This window comes from Battus philenor, unplaced genomic scaffold (genome assembly GCF_028537555.1).
Source record: "Battus philenor isolate CCGP_79_NKW_IND1 unplaced genomic scaffold, ilBatPhil1.0.hap1 SCAF_28, whole genome shotgun sequence".
Classification (NCBI taxonomy): domain Eukaryota; kingdom Metazoa; phylum Arthropoda; class Insecta; order Lepidoptera; family Papilionidae; genus Battus; species Battus philenor.
Window position 1 is genome coordinate 5903326 of NW_027181691.1, and position 25617 is coordinate 5928942.

Here is a 25617-nt window from a genome sequence, read left to right on the forward strand (position 1 = left end):
TGTGCATGCCTTAGCTAAAGAAACATTTTTAGGTTCTGAAATAATAATAATGATTTTAATACAAAAACTTTCTCCTCTTTAAAATGATAAGTCGTGGACTTGGAAAATTGTTTAATTTGTACATATTTTTTAAATCAAATAACAAAAACAAATGGTTATAAGCGCGATACACATTTTAAAATATCCGGCATAATATACCTGTGCCATACTTATAATTAAACAACTTTTAAACGTTAATTATGATCTATGAATCTAAAATAAAGCTTAATAGATATGAAATTGTACATATTTTAATTTTATTGAGAAATTGATAACATTGCCTTAATTTGCATATTTACAAAAACTGCTCTTTAAATTTACTCACAATTAAAAATAACGTTTTAAGTTTTTCTGTAAACAATTGTATTATGTAAATATATAATGAAGTGCGATAGCAGTGGCTGAGAATCATTGATATGAAGTACAATGACAAATGACACACCTCAATGTAGTTTTGTACTTAACGTAAATTATAACCAAAAAAGCAACTGTTTGTTATTTGTAATAGGACGAGAATTAATTTTAACTGTAAAATAATAAGTTAAATAAGTATCATTGTGTTTTTATTACACCGTAATTCATTATTTAAATTCAGTTAAAGAAGAAATTTAAGAGAAATGGTGGAAAAACAAATAGGTTTTTTATATAAAGCTGCTTCTACTTTAGCACCTGAACAAAATTCACATAGTCAATATTTACGAAGTTATTACTTGTAAGATTATTTAAATTCATACTATATGTATACAAATAGTATACACAGTAGTTTTCAACTACAATTCATATTGTTTCAGAATGCGATGTGTAGACATCACAAGGGGCTATGGATTACCACAGCAGCAGTTTTCAGTTAAAAACAGATGTTCCCATTGTTGTTTAGAATGGACAAATAAAATCGGTATTAATGTATGTGAAAAGTAACACTTGGAGAGCTTTTATCCAATAATAATTTCAATCATTATTTTCTTAGAAAAATCCAGCGAAATTATAATTAAGAACTAGTTATCTTATTCTTACTAATATCAATATATTTTAAATCATGAGTTATATTTAAATCACTTTATTTCATCATGTGGACACTTAGATAATAAAAATAATCAAAAAGTTATTTATGTTTTGTCTTATGTTTAGGTTAAACCTTTAAAACTCAGTAAAAGACAAAGGAAGCGTATTAAGCAGAAAAAGAGGAACTCTGATTTATTACACAGTAATAAACTTGTGAGTACAAATATTTAAATTAAAACTATATTTTTTTTCATTTTAATAACTATTCTTCTTTTCAGGAACAAATTTGCTCATTTTGCAAAAACAGTAATGTTATGCAGATATTAAAACCCAAAGAGGAACATAGAAAAATAAAGAATGATGTTAAAAATACCAAAATTACTTTGCCAAAAATGAATTTAGTTAAAAAGGAGGAGTTAGAGCCTATTCAGAAGAATATTAAAGAATTTAATGTATACAGTCAAAGTAAAGATGTGTTTTCATTGAGTAATAAGAAAAATGTCCTTCCTAATACCATCAAACGAGTACCTAAAATTGTGAAAAACGACAGGAAGAAAAAGGATAAATTTGCCGGTTTATGCAGGCAAGCTGTATTAGCAGCTGCAAAATTAAAAGCTGAAAAGAAAACCAAAAAAAGTAAACCAGATAAACTATCTTTATTTCTTAAACCATGTTCATAAACATTTATTATGTACATCTTTTTATAATAATTAAATGGATATCCATCACATTGGTGTTTGTGTGACCTGTTATTATATGTAGAGACCCATTTTTAAATTTCCTATAAAAATTATATGAATCATTATTATCTAAATAAAATTTAGGATCTAAATTCTCCTGTTTAGAATCAGAAATCAAATCACGATAGCCAATTGCACCTGCAGCATCTGTTGGTCCATCTATTCCGTCAGTGCCTGCACTTAGAAAATAGACATTATAATTGTTCAAGTCATTTATCATATCAAACAAACAATTTGAATATTCCAAGGCTAGTTGTTGATTTCTACCACCAATACCAGTTCCTTTCACTTCTACTGTAATTTCTCCTCCAAATATTAAGCAGAAATCTTTGTTTTTTCGCAAAATATCTAAAGAATTAACAAAATTTGTGGGGAAACCAGGTATATTAATATCATTAATGTTCTGTTTGAAATCTGTTTCACTTATTTTTCTATCTAAATATTGACAAAACAATTTAGTAAATCTTGCATATTCTAATGCAATATGTTTAACATTTCCTGTTACTATGTTTGAAAGAACAATTGGTGTGTAGTCCAACTGTGTAGCCTTTTCACAAGCTGCCTCTGTACTCAGTTTGTTAGAACCTATAATAATGTTTTTGACAGTTTCCTTGGGAAATGGATTTAGACCATTATTTTCATTTAAAACTGTAACTAAGGAATGAGGGAGACTTTCATACAAATTATATTTTTTCACAATGTTTAGAGCTTCCAATGGATTATCCTCATTTTCTATGGTTGGGCCACTAGCAATTAAATCTAAAGGATCGCCAACAATATCTGAAAGTATTAAAGCTACAGTTTGTGCTGTTCTACTTTTTAAAGCCAGCTGGCCTCCTTTCAGACCAGATATTTTTTTTCTTACAGTGTTCAATTCTTTTATTTCAGCACCTGCATGGGCTAATTTTTTAATCAAAACAGTTTTCTCTTCAAGACTTATTGGTTCTCTTGGTAATGGTAGTAAAGCTGAACCTCCTCCAGATATTAATACTAGAAGAAAATCATCTTTCCCTAAACTCTTTATTAAATCTTCCACTTTCTTAGCAGTGTTCAAAGCATCAGCGTCTGGTAAATTATTTCTAGCTCCCTCGAAATATAACATATTTGAATTTAATAAAGTATTTTTCAAATTTCCTTTTGGTATACTAATTATACCTTTTGCGATTTTCGATCCCAGTGCTTTCTCCACCTCAAGAGCCATATTCTGAGCAGCTTTACCTGTTCCAACGACATATACTTTCTTATTGGTTAAGTCATAATTGTCGTCGCAAAGTTTTAATTGCTGCGTTACAGGACTGTAATGTAAACATTTCTTGACGAGATTCTCCGGCAGCACTGCAGTCACCCCACTTTTAAAAATTTGTATCAAATCACTCACTATGGTTTTTGCCATTGCGACAATAATAAAATAATTAATTATTATATTTGTCGTATATACAATGCGGTTATACTAGTAGTATATTAGTTAATAAAAAGCAATTATATCATAAAGGTTACAAGATAACACAATGTGATAAGATAAATTTTGCAGTAGGCCTGTAGATTTGTTCTTAACATTCACAAATATTATTCTCTAAATTATTCCTTTTTAAATAACTGCGCATGGGCAATTAATTTTTCGTATGTCATCTTCTCAAAAGAATCGACATTACGCTACTTTCCTATCCGTCAATAACATAATCTAAATTAATAACATAAACGTGTTTTTGAATACTCCTTTCGAGATATAGATCAAAATTATGTAATAGTTAATAACTTTCGGTACGAATAATAATAAAAAAATACGTTATGTAACTTTAAGATTATTATCAATAAAATTCCAAACATTCTAGCAAATTTATGTTTATACCTGCTTTAAAAATACAATCAATACGATATAACATTGTATTATACAAGAAGACATTATTTTATTTTACTGTTCTGTTTGCTTAGATCAGGATCAACAAAAATGGAACGTAATTACAAAGGACAAGTTGAAACAAGTCACCGCAAAAATTTAAATTTTTCTGATAAATGCTGTAGTGCAAACACTTGTTCCGTGCTGATTGATAGATTTCATTTTGGTCTATAATGGATAAACCAATATGTTTTTCCCGTAATTTTATAAATAAACAAAACGTAAGGTCATTTAATAACATTATACATTATAAATATTTAACGGAGGAAGCAGTTTTTTTAGAGAATTTATTTCAAGACAAAAGTTTGACCAGTGAAATGCCGGAAGCTTTAATTAATTTAGTGGACGAACTGAGAAAAAATTTAAGAAGTAACTGCAAAGAAGATTTCAAACAGTATTTCGATTTCGTAAAGTACTCCAAAAAGATGGTAAAAATTGAGAAAGAAGATGTATTATTAGGTTGTACAAAAGCTTTACAGGATATAGTTCCTAAAGCTGTTTTTGGCGGAAATCACAATTATAAAATATTTAGGACACTTGTGTTCACGATTATTTATAGTATGAATCGACAACATATTTTTTATGAAGTTATTTTAAAAAAATGGGATTTTTCCATGTCACCGTGGCATTTACTTCCGCTACAAATATCGTATAAGATACTTTATAAATTTTTACATTGGATTATGAAATATATATTATCTCCAATAATTTGTCTTAATTTTTATGTTACTACATGTAAATTAGATTCAGATGAAAATAAACTTTATTTTTTTCGAAAACAACATTGGCAAAGCTTTTACGATAAAATTATTACTGATATGGTTTTCACAAGAATTATTAGAAGACATGAATTGAATTCAGGTAAATTAACTAACAATAATCTTCAATATAGGTTAATGATAAATAATTTAAAGAGAGATATCCCAAAGTTGCATTTAGTACTTAAATCAAAAATGAATTACAGACCGATTGTTTGTTACAAAAATGGGCAACTTAGTAAAGTAGATAAGAGCAAAATTAAAGAAAAATTAACATTTTTGAAAATGCTGACAGGTAAAAAAAGAAAAGAAAAAATGGAAAAGAAATATGCAATCTTGTATACAACATGGCTTGAAAATAATAAGCCAATGCTTTACTTTATTAAAACAGATTTAAGTGATGCTTTTGGGTCAATTAATAGGGAACAATTATTAAAGATTCTTAATGAAAAGTATTTAAATTTTCAAGCATCTGAGAATTGTTTTTTGTTAAAGAGGAAATTTACTCAATATTTCAAAGAAATTATTACAGAGTTACAAAAGCCACTTTTAGTTCGTATTGGCTCTACAATATATGAATGGAAAAGAGGATTAGTTCAAGGATATAAATATTCTCCAGCTCTCTCCGAGCTTTATTATTCACATATGGATGATATTTATTTCAAAAACCATATGAAGCATACAAATTTAGTAAAATTGTTTATTCGAGTTGTAGATGATTATTTATACATAACTGACTCCATTGAAGATGCACAATCATTTTTAGCTGCTCTCTCTAATTATAAAAATGTAAACTATGAAAAGACTTTAGTAAACTTTCCCCATCAGTTTATAAAATACAGTAAATATATCACATTTTTAGGTCATTGCTATGACACTTTGACTTTAGGTGTAAATAAAGCAAATAATGTTTATTCAGGGCAAATATGTTACAAAATCTCTTTTTCCAGTGCTATTGAAAATCTTTGCAAATTCCTGGAGAGTCGTATAGGATCATCTAGTATACAAATCAGTGGTCATGTATTTAATTTACACCATAATAATGAGACATCTGTGTGGGAGAACATTTTTGTAACTTTGTCTTTAGCAGCTAATAAATTTTGTACAATACTGGCAATTGTTTGTGATCAGGCTCAAATAGTAGATTATTTTTCACTATATAAAAAAAAAGTCACTGTGAAGTTGTGCAATGTTATAATCGAAACAATAATGAAGAATAAACCAAATGACCAAGCTTTTGTATATTGTATAAATCATTTACGTTTTTTATCATATAAGGCTCTATTTTTATGTTCGAAAATGACTCCAAAATGCCATGAGCTGGTACCGCTTGTAAAAACTGAACTATCAAAGTGTAATTGTTTATTTGGTAAATGGAAAGAGCATGCCAGTGTTATATATAGCGATGGACAAATTTGCCAGAAGGCCGTAAAAGAAATATGCCGACGACCTGATTTAAAAATAATTATGAAAAAATTTGATCACTTACCTGATGGCTTTCAATGTTACAGAATGCAGAAATTATGTAATGAATCAAAATAAAATACCTCTTTTATAATAATCTAGTTTATTTTTATTTTTCTAATAAAAAAAGTATTAACGAGATTTAAATGGACGGAATGCATTACAAAACAACAAAAAGTGTTGGCTACATACATATCACTTATTATTATAATAAAAAATATACATGTATCAGTCTAAAATACTAATTGTATCACCTATTTGGATGGATTCGAGATTAAAATAACATATATTTAACAATATTACATATATATGCATTATTTCACAAAGAAAATTAAACACAGTTTGAGTAAGGTACTATTGTCAATTAAAGTAGACAGCAAGATTTTAGCTGCTATAGATACTATTTTACATTATCATCATTAATATTTAACTTATTACTTAAAATATTATTATAACTACAATTTATTGTATTAAAATAACCATAAACAAGGTAATTGCTAAGACATGTCCCATGACATAATTTCTATATGAATGTGACAAAAATTCTGGGTCTGGTGCCACATAGTATGATGCTTGTGGGGCGTCACATGAAACTATTCTTGCGGCTCGAAGGAGTGCAGGACCGGCGATTATCTCAGCGGATCGCTTACCATGCGGTAAAGGCTTCAGACGTACTGCTGCGTCGCTGAAGATTAAATCAGCATATGGCGGCTGAGAGAAGAACATGCTGAAACTGCAGCAAAAATGATAAATGATGAATAATCTTATTTTTATATGTTAATATAATGTAATGTCGAATATTGTTTCTACGGGTTCCTCTACAACATCCGAAAATAAGTGTCGTTACGGTTTTGACCATTTTTTGTGGTTCTGTTTTTTGTATTTTTGCAAATATTTAGAGTAAATAGAATATTTTTTGATCACAAACCAAAAGGAAAGAAATAAATGAATTAAATAATAGTGAAATAACTAGAATATTCTGCATTCGCAATCATGTGAACAGAGATGTAAAATTAACAAGTAAAGCTTTTACAAAGAGATACTCTAAGAAAGCCTTGTTCAATCCTCTCATAGGGAATTTAGCTTGCTTTATTTCTACTTCCCTCTCCAAGATATGGAGGCAGTATCCTTGCTAATACTCTCTCTCGGTTTGTCAACCACTCCTTTTCCATCATTGATACTACCACCTTGTATGCATAAATAAAATTATCTAAACTATGCCAAATACATCACACCACAATCCTAGTGCTCAATTCAAAAGTTCATCACACAAAACATGTCCTTCCGAGCCCCGGAGTGTCTGTTGCCTTCTTTCTCATCTGTTGTTAGTGAAAAAAAGAAGAGTTCTTCAACTTCCAAGCACATCTCACTGTACATTAATTATCCCTTACCATTTACACATGTTACAATAAACAAATATACATGCATCTATATTGTTACTTCTTTAGTTAACGGCTTTATGTAATCTAGCCAAATTTGTTGTAGCCCAGATTGACTCAGTTCCAATGATGCTATAATAGCCAAATTACCCAACCATCTAAACATTTAAAAAAGCATAATGCTTATAGGGGTTTGGAGTGTGCATCCATTTGCAAGTTAAGCTGATAAAAAACAGTGTGTTGAAAGTGTGCAGCATAATGCAATGAAATAGTTATGACTGGCCACTGTTAGTGGCAACTTTGATTTATTTATTTACCTAGTTATAAGAGTATTTTGTATTACCTGAACTCATCTGTAGAAGTAGAACCATACAACTGCTGCGCATATACCATGAGATTAGAAAAAGTATCTAATTCGGTGTGATTAGCGCGTCCCATTAAAACTGATCCCGGAACCTTGCCAAGGTTGCAGTGTTCATATTCATGCATTTTGGCCCGTGTACCTAGAAAGTTTTAGTAATTAAATATCATACAGTAATTTAAAAATTATTTTACACAGGCTAACTTTTTAAAATCCAAAGTGTAGTAATTAACAATTTGATTGTTATTTATAGTAAACCAAATATTCGTTCTTATCTTATACACTGCCAATTTCTGGATTTTATAGTTTAAAAAATTTAATACTCAGTAATTGGTTTGGTTTGTAAGTTATACCCTTGACATTTAATTTTCGCTAGACATTTTTTTTATTATTGACTGTTCTATCTGGGTAGGAATCTCGTTATGTAAAAACGAATTGGTGAACAATATTTTTCAATACAAAAGTTATAAACATAGCACAAAACTTCCTCTCCAACACTGAGCACTTGTAATATGTCTGGTTTTCACATGATATACAATTAGATTATATCAACCTCTCCAGCATTTTTGGATTTCTGTAATCGGAATTATAAAAGCATGTAGTGATAGCACTGTGCAAAATTTTCTCTAGGAGGCATATGTCTTGCCAGAGCAGTTTCACAGTCTTTTTTTCTCATACACCACTTTCAAAATTTAGCTGGTTCTGATGGACCTAAAGCATTTCTACATATTTCCAAAATACGTCGAAAAATGTGAAGATTATACCTAAATAAATGTACTAAATATGGAATGTACAAGTTTTTACAAATAACAGTTGAGTTTTTTTTTAAATATTATCTGCCTACATTGAAAAGTTAAATTAAACCAATATTTTAGTTTATCAAAACTGAAAGCAGATACATTTTTTCACGTCTTTATGAATTATGAATAGTCTTTCTTTTGTCACGTCAATGTAGACCATGTTAAGTTTCTTGTAGACCCTTAACCTTGCCCCAAGGCTTTAGAACAAAGTAAAAATTCTGGGCTGAGCGCCTTTAGCGCTCAAGAAGAAACTTCCAATTACATTAAGGTATAAGAATTAACAAAAGAACTCTACCATCAGCACAGAGCAATTGCAAATCGTCAGGCAACAGGTCTCTAGCCCACCATTCCCGGCGACGTCCACCCGACACTTCAGCCGGGGCACTATGTCGCACAAAAGCCACATCACCTCCACCTTCCACCATACAACGCAGTGCGCCCACATGTCCATAGTAATCCTCGCTCGCATCACGTCGGCATCGTCTATAGACATTAATTATAATTATTCACTTTATTTCCTACTTTTAATAATTTTTAGACAAAAATGTCAAGTGATCAATGCCAGAACTGAATTTGAAAGTACATTGAAAAAACTAAATGAATAATTAAATCAGCCTCCACTCATTGATTGCTCTTAAGTCTAGTACAATACTGGTACAATGGATATTCAACAAGAAATAATAATTATTAAACTCATTATAATTTATATTATTATAAGCTTCTTTATAATGACATCATATAACATAAAATAAGATATTTTTTTTGTTTCAAATCTGTCTGTTCTGATCGGAGATGTTCCTGCAACTAACTCAGTTCTTCTATTTTTGGCATCAATTGCACAAATATTCTCCATACAGCAGATAGATAGGTTAAAAAGATAACATATCATCATCATTTCAGCTAAGTAAGAAAAGGACTAATATTTAGCCACTTCCACACATGCAGTGGTAGTCGTGAAATGAAATGCACCGCCCGCCAGCCCGCTGATGCGTATGCGGCAAACAATGCGAATCACACAACCGCCACCGCCAAATTACACAACACGTGTTTCACCCCTCCACGGGGCATCTTCAGGAGCTATGCCACACCAATTAGTGCTAAACACAGAGTCACACATTTCATAGCACGACTACCACTGCATGTGCGGAAGTGGCTAAATATTGGTCCTTTTCTTACTTAGGATGGACTTTCCGCGAGGCAACGCCTGATTCCATTAAATATCATTTCAGCTGTAGAATGTCCATTTTAGGACATAGAGTTCCTTCCATCAAAGATTTTCAATAACACCAGCTGGAAGTGGTCTGTGTCCAACACCTTTCGACGACCCTAACAATTAACCATATGTAATAAAGTATTTTAATGTATATTTTACCTAAAAGATGCTCCATGACAAAGATGACAGAGGTTGTCATGTGGCACAGTAGCGGCATCTACGTATTCGCTGCTCAAAGCTCCGGGCGCACACGATTTACTGAAATATTCCGCGGCTGCATGCGCCCCGTCGCAACCGTAAGGTCTGTGTATAAAAATATCAACATGAAATATGATTTGAATAATAAATATTTGGCAATATTACATAAAACAGATCCATCAGTAAAAATACATAAAGTATGATTGTAAACTAGATAAATGTACATCAATAAGTGTAATAAACCATAATCAGATCTTACAAATTAAGTTATTTTCCGATAAAGAAATATAGAAATGACTTCAATTTACTAGTAAATATATTCATGTAAAGTCATTTCCAGGGTCCAAGTTGGTGTAGTCCACACACAGTTTTAGTAAAACGATACGATAGTTGTAATAGATTAGTAACATATCATTCACAATAAAATTAAAATTGCGAAATGCCGAAAAAAAAATTCTAGTATAAGGAGAGATAAACATTAATTTTATTTTTGCAAATTATTCAAAGATATTGTAATATTTTACACTGAGACTTTAATACCTAAAAGTGATTTAACATACCTAATCCATCCATTTGACAGTAGGTATGCTAGTGGGTATATCCATCCAGCAGCTGTACCTATGCCAGTATGACATGTGTTCTTGCCTCGTAGGTAAGTTAGATCGGTATCAGGGTCTTGTTCCTTAGCGACAGCTACTGCATAATACCAACTTTGGCCATTGGTATAAATCTGAAAATTTTTTTGTATCATTTAAAACTTTATATTCAACTAGACGAACGAAATTAAGCAAAAGCAAAGTTGAATGGCAAGTTTGAGAACACAATGCCGCTGGGGCCTAATGGTTCTGATGTACAGACCACGTCCATCCGCAAAATCGACGGCTGACCTTGTTTAGGTTATTGGAAAATGCTAGAAGCAGGCTACTTTCGACTGGTCCAGCAGTGGACATCTTATGACTGAAACGGTGATGATTCAACTCTGCTGTTGTGTAATTATTAAAAAATATACAGAGTTTATCCTTAACTAGATATTACATATTGAAGTCAAATTCTTTCTAATTTAATTTTCAGTAAATGGGTCGTTTTTTCTGTAACAAAATCAGAACAACAAGCATTCATTTGTCACTAATTAATATTTTTTTCTTACTTGAATTTAGAACTTGCCAATTGCAACTTGTCAGAAGAAAATGCATATCGTAATCCTCATAAACTAACTTAATTCTGGACCACTATGAATCTTAACTCACAGTCTAGAACAGTTTATTTTTTTTCTGAAGAAAAAACCTACTTTTATGTGATTATTTTATATTTTTGATTTTCATTTTTTACAGTGCAGGGGATGGCATTCGCCAGTATATATAAAAACAAGGCTACAATATTGTACATTGTATTGAATAGTGCATAAACTGACAATTCTCGCCTAATGCAAAATAATAATTGTAAAAATTATTAATCTATATCTGAATTTAGAGGTAATAAGGTATTACATTACTGTTTGATGGATATAGTGGCTATGGCGGCACCTATATATATTATGTAGGTTCATGCAAGATGCAAACATGTTCAATAGATACGATAGGCAGCATTGGTATACGTTTAGATGGCTGCTTGCAAATAAAAGTTGGAAATAGTATTGGGTTGTACAGAGTGGTGAATAAAATATCTTTCTTAACTTAATGGCCCAATAACTTTAGGCGGTACAAAGTCTGTAGAGTTAGATGATAAGAAAATAATTAATTTTGATATGTAGTATCCAAGTTTCGTAAACACTTTATTTCTATGTTATAATCATTACATTATTGTTTCTAAAACTGTTGATTTTTGTATAGGATGTACCATACATTAATCAACAGCAAACAAGCTATAGATTCACACCATTGAAGCTTTTACACCTAAAACAAGCCACATTGTATAGGATTGCCTCTGCTCACAAATATTGCAATGAAATCACCAACTAGGATTAAAAATGATATAATGGTCAATGAGCAAGGTTGAGCTGAAGCCGTCGAATTTTGGATACTTTTACATCTAATACCAATCGTCTTGTATATATACCTCTTGCATAAATGGCACGAGTCGATATTTATAGGCGGCGTGTAGCATATCAGCGGCGTCAAATAACGCGAAGTCTGCGGAACCGTCAGCTATTGCACGCTCGCAGTGACGGGCGCTATGCCCTCGCCAACACGACAGTGTTGGAGATAAAACCGCTGCCTTCAGTGCAATCTGGAGTGATTGATACACATGTAAATACAATAAAAGGACACATAAATCTACTAATGGTAGTTATGGGAAATATAAATGTAATATAATGTTACTTCTTTTAGTAATCATATGATACCTGGCCCTTTGGAAAATTCTATTGTCCTTAATATATATTTGGCACAGATCAAAGGCCTGATCAAATGAGTGTTATACAAATACATGTGCAAATGTTTAAAAATTTAATGTATGAATATTATGGCACATATAACTTTTAATTATATAATTTTTAAGTACATATATATTTTTCTTAAAATTTTTAAGTTCAATGTTAAAAGAGAAACGGTTTATTAATTGGGGCCAATTTTATATACTAATTTAGTAATTTCTTTAATAATTTAAGTCAGTCAAATAATGTAAGAGATTTAACTTTTTAATTAATAATTTTGAAGGTTAATTGTGTTAAAACTTACCCTCATTTTAATACACTTATCCATCTCAGGATCACTTGTAACACACAATATAGCCCTTTTCAATGGACAATCTCTTACACCGAGCACCGCCTTCTCGGCTTGGTCACCAACAAATTTGTTGTTTAGAATGTGCTTTGCGGCTTGTTCTTCTTCCAACAACATTCGAAAGTTTATTGTGGCATCCTGTATTTAATGTACACAAATTAGACGAAAATATGTTCTGAATAGAGAGTCTATTATAAGTTATGTTTAGTTCTTAATTCATTTGCACCATAAGTGTATATATGCGCTCAATTTTTAGTCACTATCACTGGAGCGTATATATATGCGGCTTTGTTTGGCATTAAAACCAAAAATGAAATATTTAAATAATGATAACACATTGCTTGGATGCAATGATAGTTTATTTTAGTTTGTTAGTAACTGAACAAAAAAAAGGTGGTAAACAGTCTATGAGCGGGAAAATTGTGAAGAAATGCATCCTAAATTCAAACATTACTATACTGCACAAAATTACTAATTAATAATACAAAAGTTTTAATTCACTATTACATAATTTTGCACATAAAAAAAATTGGAGACAAGGACCTTTTTAAATTTCCATATAATACAAAGGGGATAAATTTGTTTAGACATTAAAAACGAAGTTTTACCTGCATCAATAAATCTGTAGTAGCATTAGATTGGAACAATTGAAAGGCCAATTCAATTGGTTGGCCGCTGCGATCAAGTCTTGGTTGGAAGGGTGCAAGTGTGCTAACTCTAGAAATAAAAAAGTATGCATATATTTTATTTATATTCGTCATTTAAAAAATATAACTTTCCTGCAATTTTAAGAATCTTGTACATTGGACATTCAGAGTAATTGAAAATCAATTAATATTAGGTTTACTATGTTGTCTAATGAAATAAATAATAACAACTCAAGCTGGGGCACCCGAGAGAGTCCTTCTTTAGTTGCTGTAAAAAGGTTTGACTAAGCACATTCAGCCCTGTGTACTGTCCCGACATCCAAACTGTGAAGCTGTGAACACCGACAGTGCTTATATGTGATGAAATGATTAGCCATAAACACCAAACTTTTTTTCTATGTTAAATCCAAAATCAGTGGAATCTATGTAAATAATTGAGATTGGAATTATTAAGATGGCTTCAATAACTTTCTAAAGGATAAATAAATAAGTATAATAAAGAATGATAAATAATGAAAGTCCTTGTACTTCCTACCCTTAACTACCAAGATTTCACTAGTATAAACCTCTTAGGAATTCCTACAAGTATTCCCTTTCCTGTAGTATTTTTTAAAATTCTAACTGCCTGACTCATACGGTAAATTGTTCAGATTATCGGAGAACTTGAAATTGGCAATGCCTGTTTACTCTATTATATTTTTGGAGAAATCTTTTATTGTTGTTGCTGTCAAGTTATGGAATGAATATTCAGAAATAATTTGACGTATTATATCACTGTTAGTTTTTAAAAAGACGGCAAAAGTTCCTTGGTCTCTAAAACAGGATATTGACTGGCAACTGTAATTAATTCATACATATGTAATATCTTCTTCAAGTAAAGTGTGTACATATTTATGCATAGTAATTTATGTACTTGTATGTGTATGTACTAAATGATTATAAAATGTGTAGTGTGTCTTTATGATTTTTTTAATTCAGTACAGGGCATAAACTACCCTTTCATTAGACCGCTTGTTGTACCACCTCTGCACATAGTTTTTAATTTTAATTGTTTATCGTGTTTTTTTGTTGCATTTCATTTAAATACATCTAATTTCTTTTGCTATTTTGGTGTACAATAAAATATACTTAAATAAATTAATAAATGTGTAATTTCTGGAACCTCCTAGTTATATTGATCAATCTCTCTCGGTAATTTGTGTTCTTATTTTTTAATATACAAAAGTGTTATCTGCAATAAGGTGAACTTTATTGTTTTCATGACTAGCTTGTAACAGTTTACACTTATTGGAGTCTATAAAGTATGTAGGCGATATATACATTTGTTACTCAATACTAATGGAGCAATTACTTACAGGTTTGTTCCACATTCATAAACGAAAAAGATAGAAACAAAAAACAGAATAATACAAATTATAAACATTAATATTAATGAAATCAAAAGCGTGTTATTCATTTAAAATTGAAATTGTTTTCCTGAAAACTACTCCAAAATGAAATAATTTGCTTTGCTAACAATCGTGAAGGTGTATCAGAATCGATCTCTGGTAATAGACTACTAATGGTAAATTTAAAAAAAAACTTACTTATTAAAATCATCAATTTGTCTGTCCCTATCGGAGTAGAATTTTTCCCTTCTGTATGGGTCATATGGATCGTATGATGTCCGTTCGGTGGAAAAAACTGAGTTGCCAAACTGGTCGCGACTTTCGTGTCCAAATGTGTTGTTAGGATTCTTATTTGATGGATTCGGTTCGCCGTACAGCTGTACCATTTTTTGCAAAAGTTTCTGGTATCTAAAAAGAAAACAATAATTATGTATTACAATTTTGAAATACTAAAGAACTTTCTACTAGGTTCAATCACACTCATGGACAGTTCAGTGCCATAAGTGACAAACACAATTTCAAAGCGCACGTCAAATCGCATGAAAAAAAAAACTGCCTTCGTACTCGGCCACCTCTATTTATTGCTGAACATCGGGATTAAAATATCACTGTCGAATAAAATAACACTATAAAGCTGTAATCAGACTAGTCCTCACATAGGCAAGCGCCAGCTTTTGCGCATGCTAGCCCGCGCGTCATTCAGACTCCTGGTCATATAGAACAGGTTTATGCGTAGGCAATGAGTGCGCCAGGGTTGGTAAGCAATGAAGACCTGCACGTTGACATCGCACATTGCTTAAACTTGACTCTGTCTCGTTCAACACAAATGCATTGATAACAGGTGCCGTCGCCTACAATACAATCACATCCGGTACATTCCATCGCCGCACAGTCCTGAGACCGAGAGACGACGAGACCACTATAAGATAAGCCACGTACACTGCCCGCCGTCATCGTCACCGTTCGATAACCAGGCCGACTCGTCCAAAACGATAACGATCGTATATCACAGAGGACGTCAACCCTCCGGTCATACTAGATAGAACCGTTGCTGGAGTTTTTTCCGCCACTCCTCCCAGTGCTGATGCATTCCGAAGAGGCGGTAGTGATATTAACCATGTAATAGCAATTGTTTAAGCTGTGGTTCGGTCCCCTCGAGCGCCTTTGTGTCAGAATGCTAAGCGAGTATTATCGACGTGTGGGAGCCCATGAACCTCATCACTACATGGAGCATTCACCAAAGCCTCCCATTCTGGTAAAATAGTACTATGTAGCGAACCAAGCAGAAGCTCCTCGCCCACAAGTTTTACTACTTTAAAAGTCTAAACTAAGCGGTGGGTCTAAACTAGGAGGTGCTCTCTGTGCACTGCCACCTCGAACACGGGAAATCTACAAACGCCATCCAAAATTTATACATAAATAAAAAATACTTGAATTGAATAAGAGTATTACTTGTTATCATAAATAAAGTATTTTTAAATGTTTGAAATTACTTATTAAACATTACCTTTTCCGTTGTTCTTGAGGTACTGCACTACTGGTAACAATTGCATCGGCTGGGATTCGACCCCAGTTACATTTCTCCCAATCAGTCACCGGTGCACGCGAACCATCACGACATATCAACTCAAAATTGTTCTCGCTTATTCCTCCTTTAACACATTTTAAAAATATCAATATAATTACACATACTAACCTGTAGTATGATTTACACATTATAGTGATCCCAAAAGCATTTAACTATTTGTTTCGCTCTATACTACTTGTTATGATATGGTACCCACTTGGAAATTTCTGGTTTGTGCACAGTACCCCTTATATGCTCACTACCTTGTGAAATAACAACAAATAGTAACAGAGAGATAATTCGGTTAATATTTACGGATTTTTCGTCGTTAGGAAATTATAGATATAGTTTCCATGAGTTATCAACAAGACATAATCCATAGGCACACTAGATTATATGCTACATCCATTGCAAACAGTCTTGGTAGGCACAAAAGTATTTTAAATTACAGGATAAACAAAAAAAATGTACGAAAATCTATTTCGTAATTGTAATTGCAAATGCAGGTAATAAATTATGTAACATAAACTTTGTAAAATAAAAGACAATTTTATTTTTAAAGGACTTAATGATATCTTGTTATTAGATGAGAGCCTCGTCAGTTATTCAAATAAAAAATACATAACTTGCTTACCTAATATTTTATGTGACAATAAAGCATGTTGTATTGTTGTATCCCTCACAAAGGCAATTTCTCCAGTGCCATTAGCAACAAGGCACTTGAGTGCACCTTCATAGCCCGCATAAGGGTCGGCTAATGTACATCTTATACCAGCCCCGCCTGAACACAGTCTACATAATCTGCAATTAAAGCAAATCATTTAAATATGACCTTTGACATAAATTTCTTGTTAAAAAGCCAGCTTAATTAACTTTATATTCAATACCTTATTGTTAAAGAAAGTACTATAAACAGAGATATAATAATCAAATTATTTGCTTGCTTATAAATAAATTATGGTAATTATGTAAAAGGAGAAAAGAATTATGTAAAAGAAGAAAAGAAAGTATAAGTAATTATATTTATATATATAAACATAACTATAAAAACTAAAGTGAAAATGAAAGTCTTACTTATCAGGGTTGTCGCCAATAGGATTGTATATATCTTTTAATGAGTTTGGTGCACATGAATCTCCGAAAAATTCTACTGCTGATTTAATATGATTGTTACAATCAGTTATTTTTAAGCCTCCTTCTCGCATAAGCTAGAAAGTAATAAACAGTTCATAATTTTTTTATGCCTCAATATGTCTATTATTAGATTATATTGTTCTCAAAATACATATCAATATGTGGTAGTAACTGAGTTGAGTGATAAGTACAACATGAAGTCAAAAGGTTTTCTGCAAGATTGCAATATGCTATGGGTATTGCTATCTCCTAAGGCTTAACAATATAAAATATATAAAAATTGTTTAGAGTGTTTTTTTAAGTAATTAAGTTCAACAGGGTATCTAAAACATATTTTTAAGTTTTAAATCTAAAAAAAAGACTTTTGTTGATTGAAATAGTAGGAACATGGTTTTGGGACAGGGTGGACATTATAATGTTTACATTAAATATGTTAAATAGCATTTAAAAAGAGTAAATGTTGAGTTTCTAGTTGGCTCTTCTCCGAGATTAACATTTTGAGACAATGGTATTTTATTACTTATATTTAAATTTATTAACAATTCTAAATTGTGTGTAAATGTCTATTCAAATAAAGACATTTTGAATTTGAATTATAAATGTTTTGTAGGAGGGGGAAGAGGTTGTAAAAATAATCAGATGTCAGAGAGGTATGTATTGAAACTTACAATATGAACTGGCATAACCCAGCCAGCAAGAGCTCCAACTCCTGGAAAACATGCCTTAACACCTCGCAATCCATAGAGTCCATTACCTGGTTGTACTGATGGTAGACTACCTTTCTTTATTACAGCTACAGAGTATTGGTAAGGTTCCCCATTTCCATATAACTAAAAATGGTGAATAATTATTGTTATTTAAATGTTTTGAACTTTTAAAATAAAGTATATTTTTAAAAGTTAAAAATATAAAGTACTTGTTTTATAAAAATCTTACTACCTCTTGTGCTATTGGTACAAGTGAGTGATATCTGCCAGCAATATAAACTTCACCAGCATCTAAAGCCAAAAGCGATGCTTCTCCCTGATCCACCCAGATCATACAGTCTTCTGTATCAAAAGCCTGTAAAAAAATTATGTATATTTATATAACCAAATAAGTAGCATAGTGCATAAACAAGAAGGACCGAGGATTAGTAAGTGCAGCATAGAAGGTCCACCCACAAGGTGGACAGGTAACCTTATTAAGGTCATCAGAATACTGGATGCATACTGCTTCATAACAGTCCTGTTGGAAATCTATGGGGTAGGCCTATGTCCAATAGTGGAAGTCTTATGACTGAAACAATAATTTCTTTCATTTCAATGTTATGCAAGTTAGACAAAATCTACACCTACTTGTATACCACAAGTAGACTCAGAAAATATTCTTCTGTTAATTTATCTATTAGTAAATTATTAGAGGCATTTCTAAAACTCCATATGGCAAATATGCATCCAACAATTTAATCTCTAGCCATACTTATTAAGGAATACTAAGAAAAGGAAACCATCACAATGACATTAATATCTGTGTATACACAAGTACAAAGATATAAAAGAAAAAAAATACACAAAAAACATACTTTAAGTGACTATGGGTTTGCTAGTTAATGCTTAGAAAAATTTCCAAAATGTGCACAAAGCAGGATATTTAAAAAATAATCTAAAACTTGTTAAATTTATATGAAATTTGGAATTACCCTTTTACAAGCAATTTCAATATAGTCATCTTCAAATAACCCTTTATCTTGCATAGCAGCTTTTGACAGTTTTTCACATTTCTTTTGTTCCAGAATTGATGTAGTGCACCATGTAACAACTTCTCGATTTTTATCTCTTTCTTTTTGCAGTATTACTTGTGATAAATTGTCATTATAACTGTAACTAGCTTCTGTTATTCCTGAAAATTAAACATTTTATTTGATATATTATACGTTATATATGTTAGTAATGACTTTAAATCAAATTTTTTAGGAATTAATTTATGAAGTAAGCTCAATACATGACGTCTTTATATGAAGTATGTAAAGAACAAGATCTCTGTCAAAAAGTTAAAATTGTTAAAAACTTTTTATTAGACTGGGATTAAAATGAAAATTATGATTTCGGAATCGTTAATTAATAATGGGAGTAAATTTAAGCAGTACCTTTATTTAAAAATAATTAGTTTGAGTGTCTAAATAAAAACAATGCGTGTCTGACTTACCAAACAGTAATAAAAGTAGCAAAAAACAGTTTATCGCTTTCATATTAACAAGAATATTCACTGTTTTTACACTCTTAAACCCATATGTATAAAATTCTAAATTAAAGTTTTAAAAAGCAAACTTAGTAAAAATGACACACCCCAAACAAACTGTTTGAAGTTTTTAAATTAAAGAAATAAGTTTGAAGCCACAGGTAACAAACGATCAAAAGTAAATTGCAACAATTGCAAAGAAATTTAACATAGGCATTAGGTTACGTTATTTTAGAAACAATATAGTTATTAGTAAAAAATATGTCAAAAAATTGAGTTATTTTTAATTGTTAGGTCGCGTGCGCTAATAATTAATTTTTACAACATGCACTTCTATTGTAAATTTTGAACACCTCATTTAAGTAATAAATCCATCGGATTTATGGAAAGATATAAATATTAGTTGCAGTGCCTCTTTAAAAAAGGTCATAATAGTTTTAAGGGTTTTAGTGAGAGTCTACTTCTGTTAAATGGACTAATTTTATACTTGTTCCTTGTTCATTACTGTTTGTGATATAAAGACTATGTTTTATAACATCCATTTTATTTTTCCTCGATAGATTTCGGCTATTATTTTGCCCATCTGTAAACGCATCTGTTTTCTTAATTACAAATGGAATAAGTTCTGCATATTAATTCTGCACAATGTACGGTTTAATTTCCGATTTCTTTGGACAGAATTCATTAAGAAGAGAAATATTTAAAATTGTAAATTATTAAAGTGTAATTGTGATTTTTAATTGATTTTACTTGCTGTACTATTTATAATATTCAGCATAAATTGTTTTTCATTATATGGAATTGAAATATCCACGTCAAAAAAAAATTCATGAAATAAAAATAGACAATTTGTTGTTGCTATTAAGGTCGATCGCTTGACAACTTGACATATTATAATTATAGGTATAGCACGTGTATATTATTTAATTCGTTGAATTCCATCATCAGTTAGTGTTTTTACCGAAATTTTGTATTTCTGTTGTTGTATTAATTTGAAATACTAGGTTTTCACAAAAGTAAAACTGTAAAAACATGGTAGTTTTCACTTGCGGACATTGTGGGGAGTCCGTACAAAAACCAAAAGTAGAAAAGCATTATCTCACAAAATGTAGAAATCGCAACCCCAACCTATCATGTATGGATTGTTTTAAAGACTTTTTGTAAGTATTTTTATTAATATTTTCTATTTATTTGAATCAAAACTCTTTTATCTACTAAGCACAACAGACGTAAAATAGTATCACAAATCTTATAAAAATATTAAAATTTCAAAGTAAAATCAAATTTATTTGGGAACTTGATATAATGATAGTGTAAAGTTATTAATCAGTAATGAAGTTTGGAGTAATGGAGTAATGGAGTTAGCAGATACGGTGTTTAGATTTAATGAATAAAGTGTGAGGATTAATTCAAACAAAGTACATAAATTTTACATAATATAAATTTAAGAAATTTGAAGCTAGATAAAGTTAGAGGGAGCAGGTTTGATAAAGATTATTTTATTAAAATAAACCTGATAATAATTACATTACAAGAAATATCCCTAAAAAAACAGGATGTGTAAATTATTTTTTCAATGAAAAGTATTTTATTTTAATCTAGATTGTGTTGAAGGTAATAATAGTTGGTCAAAATTAGTAAATTTATAATTTATTCTGTATTTTACCATATTCACTAGACATATATCATTTAGAGTTTAAAGTCTTTTCTCCTTGTTTTATGGTGCTGTTATTAAAACTATTTTTCATATAAATTTTAGTTTATTTACTTATCTATAGTCCTAAACGAATTATATGCCGAAGTAAAAAATCCAATAGGTTTTTTTAAAAAATATGTCAAAGATAGGTTTACAGCTTATGCTTTTTATTTTTTTATTTGAAAATTTTTGCTTACACTTGAAAATTTAGTATTTATTTGGTATTATTATAAAATATTGCAAAATTCTACAATAGTGATTTCAAAGTGCATTCAGTTATTCTTAAATGGTTTTAGACATATCAATCTTTAAAAAAATTATTTTTTTTTTTTTTGTTATCTAATACAACATTTTTAAATAGTGTTAATAGATCAATGCATTACAATTTTTTACACAATATTTAAATACATATTAATGTTATCATGTTGTATGGTCAACTCATCATTAATCATTGTTATATGTTTTGACTCATTTGTGTTTTCTTATTTTTCAGAGGTAATGATTATGAAGCCCATATCAAATGTATAACTGAGGAAGAGCGTTATTCTGGAAAAGGATTCACAGCTAAAGAAAAGAAAGGTGAGAAAAAGCAAAATGCTTGGGTTGAGATGCTACAGTCTGTGTTGGATGAGTCCAAAACCACATCTCCAAATGTTCTTAGAATTATTGAAACAATTAGTAAGCACAACAATACTCCCAGAAAGAAACCAAAGTTTATTAATTTTGTAAAAAATGTATGTGGACAAAAAACAAATCCTAAAGACATTGATCAAGCTTGGGATTTAATTTCAGTTAAGCTTTCAGCATTATCAAATTTGAATGCTCAAAATAAAAATCAAGAACAGAAGAATGATACATCTGAAAATAATGGAAAATCCAGTAATAAATACCAGAATGGTGATATTAATGAAAAAGAAAATGTAATTAAAGAAAACAATGAAAATGAAGCAGAGAATAATATTTCAATTGCAACAAATGGCCATGATGATTTGTCAACAAAAACATTGTCAAAGAAACAACGTAAAGAAGAAAAAAAAAGGAGAAAGTATGAAGCAGAACTGCATAGTGCTGAAAAACAACCTGCAGAAGAAGAAGTTGGTGAAATACAATTGAAAAAGAAAGGTAAGAAAAATAAAAATAAAGTTAATGGCACAGAGGAAACTGAAGATGGACAACAATTGGAAGGAAAGAATAAAAATAAAAAGAGGAAACGACAAGATACTGTTAATACTGTCCCTGAAGTAATTGTAAATGAAGTTGAAACTGAAAACACAAGTAATAATGTAAAGGTCCAGCAAAAGAAACAAAAAGTGCAAGTTGAAGAAATAAGTGCTTCTTTACATGAGCAGAATATAGCTAGCAATGAAGAAGCTACAGCAGTGAAAGAGAAATTTGATTGGCATTCAGTAATAGTATCAGTTTTACAAAAGAAAGATAATGAGGTACCTTTTAAAAGACTGCAAAAGAAAGTGCTCGCTGAGTATTCAGAAATAACTGGTAATGATGTTGATGACAGGATTGCTGAAAAGTTTATAAAAAAATTGAAAAGTGCACCAAATGTAAGGGTTGATAAGAATAGAGTTATGCTTGTGCAAGAGGATGATGATAAATAAGAAATTATAATGAATTTATACTTTTATCTCTGGTATTACATCTATGTACTACAACTTTTTTTTTAACCTACAATTTAATACAACTTTTTTTATGTGACAAGATAAATTAGTCTTGTAATTCATTGTATTTTCTATCTTATTGTATAACTATTAAAGTGAAATGAGAATATAATGGCTTTTTTCTTTAAGATTGGGCAGTAAAGTACAACCAAATATAAAGATCAATGGATAATGATTAGTGAAGCATTGTACTATATTTACTAAACAAATTTGCATGCAAGGTTATTCAAAGTATATATAACCAATGAAAAAAAATGTAAAACATGAGGCTTTTTTGTCAATCATAAAGAGGAGTGTATGTTGGTGCTAGTCACTTTTGACATTTGGGTAACCTAAACTTTAATGTAAGTCATAGGATGCAGGCTGATTCCCTACGGGGTCTATTGGAAATTTATGGGGAAGGCTTAGGTCCAGCATTGGACATCCTATATTTGAAATGTGAATGTCAATGATGGCTTCAAATTGTATGATCCCTATGCATATTTTTTTAATTTATCACTTAATACTAATATGATTTTATTTTCCATAAAAATAATATCTGTAATTTTCGTAAATGTTCTATTCTATTGGAATATTTATCTAAAATTTTATTCTAGATACATTACAGCCAAATTAGATACTTCAAGGTTAGTATGAATAAGTACTAGTTATCTGGACAAACAATACATATTATTTGTGGTTAGTAATTATAACCTAATTAATGTTGAATGTAATATCTATTTCTTGCCAGAGTCTTATACTATATATACCATCTACTCTTATTATACCATCTTGTACTCATAAATAAACAAATTACTAAGTTAAATACACTATATAAGATACTTATTTTAAATACTATTTTAATTTATCAAAATAATTTTAAATTTTTTGATTTTAAAATTTTTAATTAATGTAAGAATTTTATAGATTTCATTAATCATTAATATTTTAGGTATGGAAGACCCATTGCACTATACTTCTGGCTATAAAAACTGTAACTGTTTAATTAAAAATAAACAAAGTATTACTTTTGAATTTGGAATCTGTTATTTTTATATGATTGAACAATCTGTTTACTTTGGCGCCAATATATTGTAAAATATTTTGTAAGATTAAAATGGAGTGGGGTAATAAAGAGAACTGAATCGATATGACTGCATTGCATAAAGTAGGTATGGTGCCAAATACAATTTGTAAAATCCTTCATACACTTGGTATTAGTCAAATGTTTGTGTCCCAGGCTATGGATTCCCCGTGTTTGTGCCAGAAAAATATCAAGTCGTTAACGTAGTGTTCGTATATAAAAGGCGATCAAAGAAGTAAGAGAAAGAATTGGATGAAATCCTATGCGAAAACAAAAGATTTTATCTTGGGAGATGAACATAGCACCTAGAAACATATACCGTTTTTTAAAAAATGACTTAGGACATGCAGGCTATACCTACTGGTTATTTCGTAACTGATAATTTTAAAAAGAATAAGATGTAAAATTAAAACAACTACTTAAGCGGCACGCAAAGGGAGGTCACAAAAATTTTTGTTGACGGTTGAGAAAATGTTTATGATTGAGAAATATTTTTAGCCAACAGAGTAAAACATGGGTAGTATCAGACTTCAGTGATGGTTTGGGGGGGTGTTAGCTAAGAAGGAGTGACAGATATATTTTTTTGAAAAAAGTATCCAAACATCGACACTAGTATGTCCCTTAAAAATATCATGTTCAATAACCGGGAATGGTCCTTTCAGCAAAAATTTGCGAGCGAAAAGTACTGCGTAGGCTTTTTAGTTTATTCAGGTTCAAAGCTTGTTTGTGCTACTGAGTTCGCGCAGAATGGATTTATTGGTGCGGAATGCAGTCCACAGAGCATGTTTCTCGAGCACTACATCTCAGAAGCATCCATGGGATCTCCATCGGGTATCTTTAAGGTCTGACCCGTAGCTGAATATGGAGAAGACCAAGAAATTGATCAATTTTGTTTTGGTGTTTCTTATAATGTTACGATCTTTCCATGTTTTATCCAGCAACAAAATTGCATTTCTGACCTTACCCATACGTCTTCTTATTTCTTAGAGATGACTGTAAAAGTCAAAGTAAGTAGTAAGTACACTAAACTGTAAACTGAAACGGTCAAAACTTTGCATTTGTGTATTAGTTACTTTTTAAAATTACCACTAGCGCCCTGTTTCATCTAATACTATAATTTTATTTTATAATTTTAAGTTTGTACGGATTGAAAATTAATATAAATAAAAAATAATTTAAAAACACCGACGCTCAATTATTTTTTGCGTAGGGTAATTGCTTAAAGATGTAAATTCTTTAAATGGGAAAATCTGTAGCTCGTTTGTAAATAAAAGGTTTTGCACCTATTTTCTATTATAAAAATTATTTATTATTTCAATTTGTAATAATCCGAATAAGTGAAAACCGTTTCTTACAATGTAATCATTACGTTTTATATTATTTCTGAAACCATTGATTTGTAGATAGGGTGTACCATACATAACAGTAAATGAGCCATGCATCCGTCTCTTTAAAGATTTACAGGCATAACCAATCACCCTGTATATTTTATCTTATAAGAAATATAAATTACATGGAAAGATCGGGTTTTGAATTGACTAAGAAGAAAACAGAAAAGGTAAATTAGCTTATTTATTAGTTGTAGTAAGAGCTGTCGGAAAGCTCAACAGCAAATATTATCGAATTTTACTCTAAAAAGTTTTATAGTCTCTTAAACA

At 30.6% G+C, this 25617-nt stretch overlaps 5 protein-coding genes across 6 annotated transcripts; 3 read left to right on the plus strand and 2 right to left on the minus strand.

The window, feature by feature from the left end:
* The first annotated feature begins 470 nt into the window (after window positions 1–470).
* LOC137925931 (uncharacterized) lies at window positions 471–1763 on the plus strand. 2 transcript variants are annotated; one of them, XM_068769425.1, is made up of 4 exons: window positions 485–751; window positions 831–942; window positions 1168–1254; window positions 1320–1763. In XM_068769425.1, the coding sequence occupies exons 1-4, from the start codon at window positions 657–659 to the stop codon at window positions 1719–1721; spliced, it is 696 nt and encodes a 231-aa protein (XP_068625526.1). In that variant the 5' UTR covers window positions 485–656; the 3' UTR covers window positions 1722–1763. The 2 variants fall into 2 exon arrangements, with proteins under 2 accessions (XP_068625527.1, XP_068625526.1); XM_068769426.1 differs by lacking the exon at window positions 1168–1254 and having other exon boundaries at window positions 471–751.
* Window positions 1679–3442, minus strand: LOC137925930 (glycerate kinase). The gene has a single exon (XM_068769423.1). It carries the CDS (start codon window positions 3172–3174, stop codon window positions 1729–1731), a length of 1446 nt encoding a protein of 481 aa, XP_068625524.1. The 5' UTR covers window positions 3175–3442; the 3' UTR covers window positions 1679–1728.
* A 409-nt stretch (window positions 3443–3851) lies between these two features.
* On the plus strand, window positions 3852–5978 carry LOC137925820 (telomerase reverse transcriptase-like). The gene has a single exon (XM_068769279.1). It carries the CDS (start codon window positions 3852–3854, stop codon window positions 5976–5978), a length of 2127 nt encoding a protein of 708 aa, XP_068625380.1.
* A 42-nt stretch (window positions 5979–6020) lies between these two features.
* Window positions 6021–19629, minus strand: Tsf2 (transferrin 2). Its single transcript, XM_068769377.1, has 16 exons — window positions 19495–19629; window positions 18989–19188; window positions 18247–18369; window positions 17976–18137; window positions 17248–17381; window positions 16808–16974; window positions 16114–16258; window positions 14805–15014; window positions 13180–13288; window positions 12527–12709; window positions 11907–12077; window positions 10412–10581; window positions 9813–9956; window positions 8736–8923; window positions 7623–7782; window positions 6021–6633 (listed from the first exon to the last, which is right to left on the minus strand). Exons 1-16 carry the CDS (start codon window positions 19535–19537, stop codon window positions 6363–6365), a joined length of 2580 nt encoding a protein of 859 aa, XP_068625478.1. The 5' UTR covers window positions 19538–19629; the 3' UTR covers window positions 6021–6362.
* A 776-nt stretch (window positions 19630–20405) lies between these two features.
* Window positions 20406–23020, plus strand: LOC137925898 (cell growth-regulating nucleolar protein-like). Its single transcript, XM_068769378.1, has 2 exons — window positions 20406–20687; window positions 21717–23020. Exons 1-2 carry the CDS (start codon window positions 20560–20562, stop codon window positions 22834–22836), a joined length of 1248 nt encoding a protein of 415 aa, XP_068625479.1. The 5' UTR covers window positions 20406–20559; the 3' UTR covers window positions 22837–23020.
* The last annotated feature ends 2597 nt before the right edge of the window (window positions 23021–25617 follow it).

Excerpts from the sequence above, each read along its gene's own strand:
- LOC137925898 (XM_068769378.1), top strand. The coding sequence starts at position 20,560 with ATGGTAGTTTTCACTTGCGGACATTGTGGGGAGTCCGTACAAAAACCA. Across the intron at positions 20,688-21,716 it reads GATTGTTTTAAAGACTTTTT|AGGTAATGATTATGAAGCCC; the intron begins GTAAGTATTTTT and ends CTTATTTTTCAG.
- LOC137925930 (XM_068769423.1), bottom strand. The coding sequence starts at position 3,174 with ATGGCAAAAACCATAGTGAGTGATTTGATACAAATTTTTAAAAGTGGG.
- Tsf2 (XM_068769377.1), bottom strand. The coding sequence starts at position 19,537 with ATGAAAGCGATAAACTGTTTTTTGCTACTTTTATTACTGTTTG. Across the intron at positions 18,370-18,988 it reads TTGAAATTGCTTGTAAAAGG|GCTTTTGATACAGAAGACTG; the intron begins GTAATTCCAAAT and ends ATTTTTTTACAG. Across the intron at positions 10,582-11,906 it reads TCGTGCCATTTATGCAAGAG|ATTTATACCAATGGCCAAAG; the intron begins GTATATATACAA and ends AAAAATTTTCAG.
- LOC137925931 (XM_068769425.1), top strand. The coding sequence starts at position 657 with ATGGTGGAAAAACAAATAGGTTTTTTATATAAAGCTGCTTCTACTTTA. Across the intron at positions 752-830 it reads TATTTACGAAGTTATTACTT|AATGCGATGTGTAGACATCA; the intron begins GTAAGATTATTT and ends ATATTGTTTCAG. Across the intron at positions 943-1,167 it reads CAAATAAAATCGGTATTAAT|GTTAAACCTTTAAAACTCAG; the intron begins GTATGTGAAAAG and ends TCTTATGTTTAG.
- LOC137925820 (XM_068769279.1), top strand. The coding sequence starts at position 3,852 with ATGGATAAACCAATATGTTTTTCCCGTAATTTTATAAATAAACAAAAC.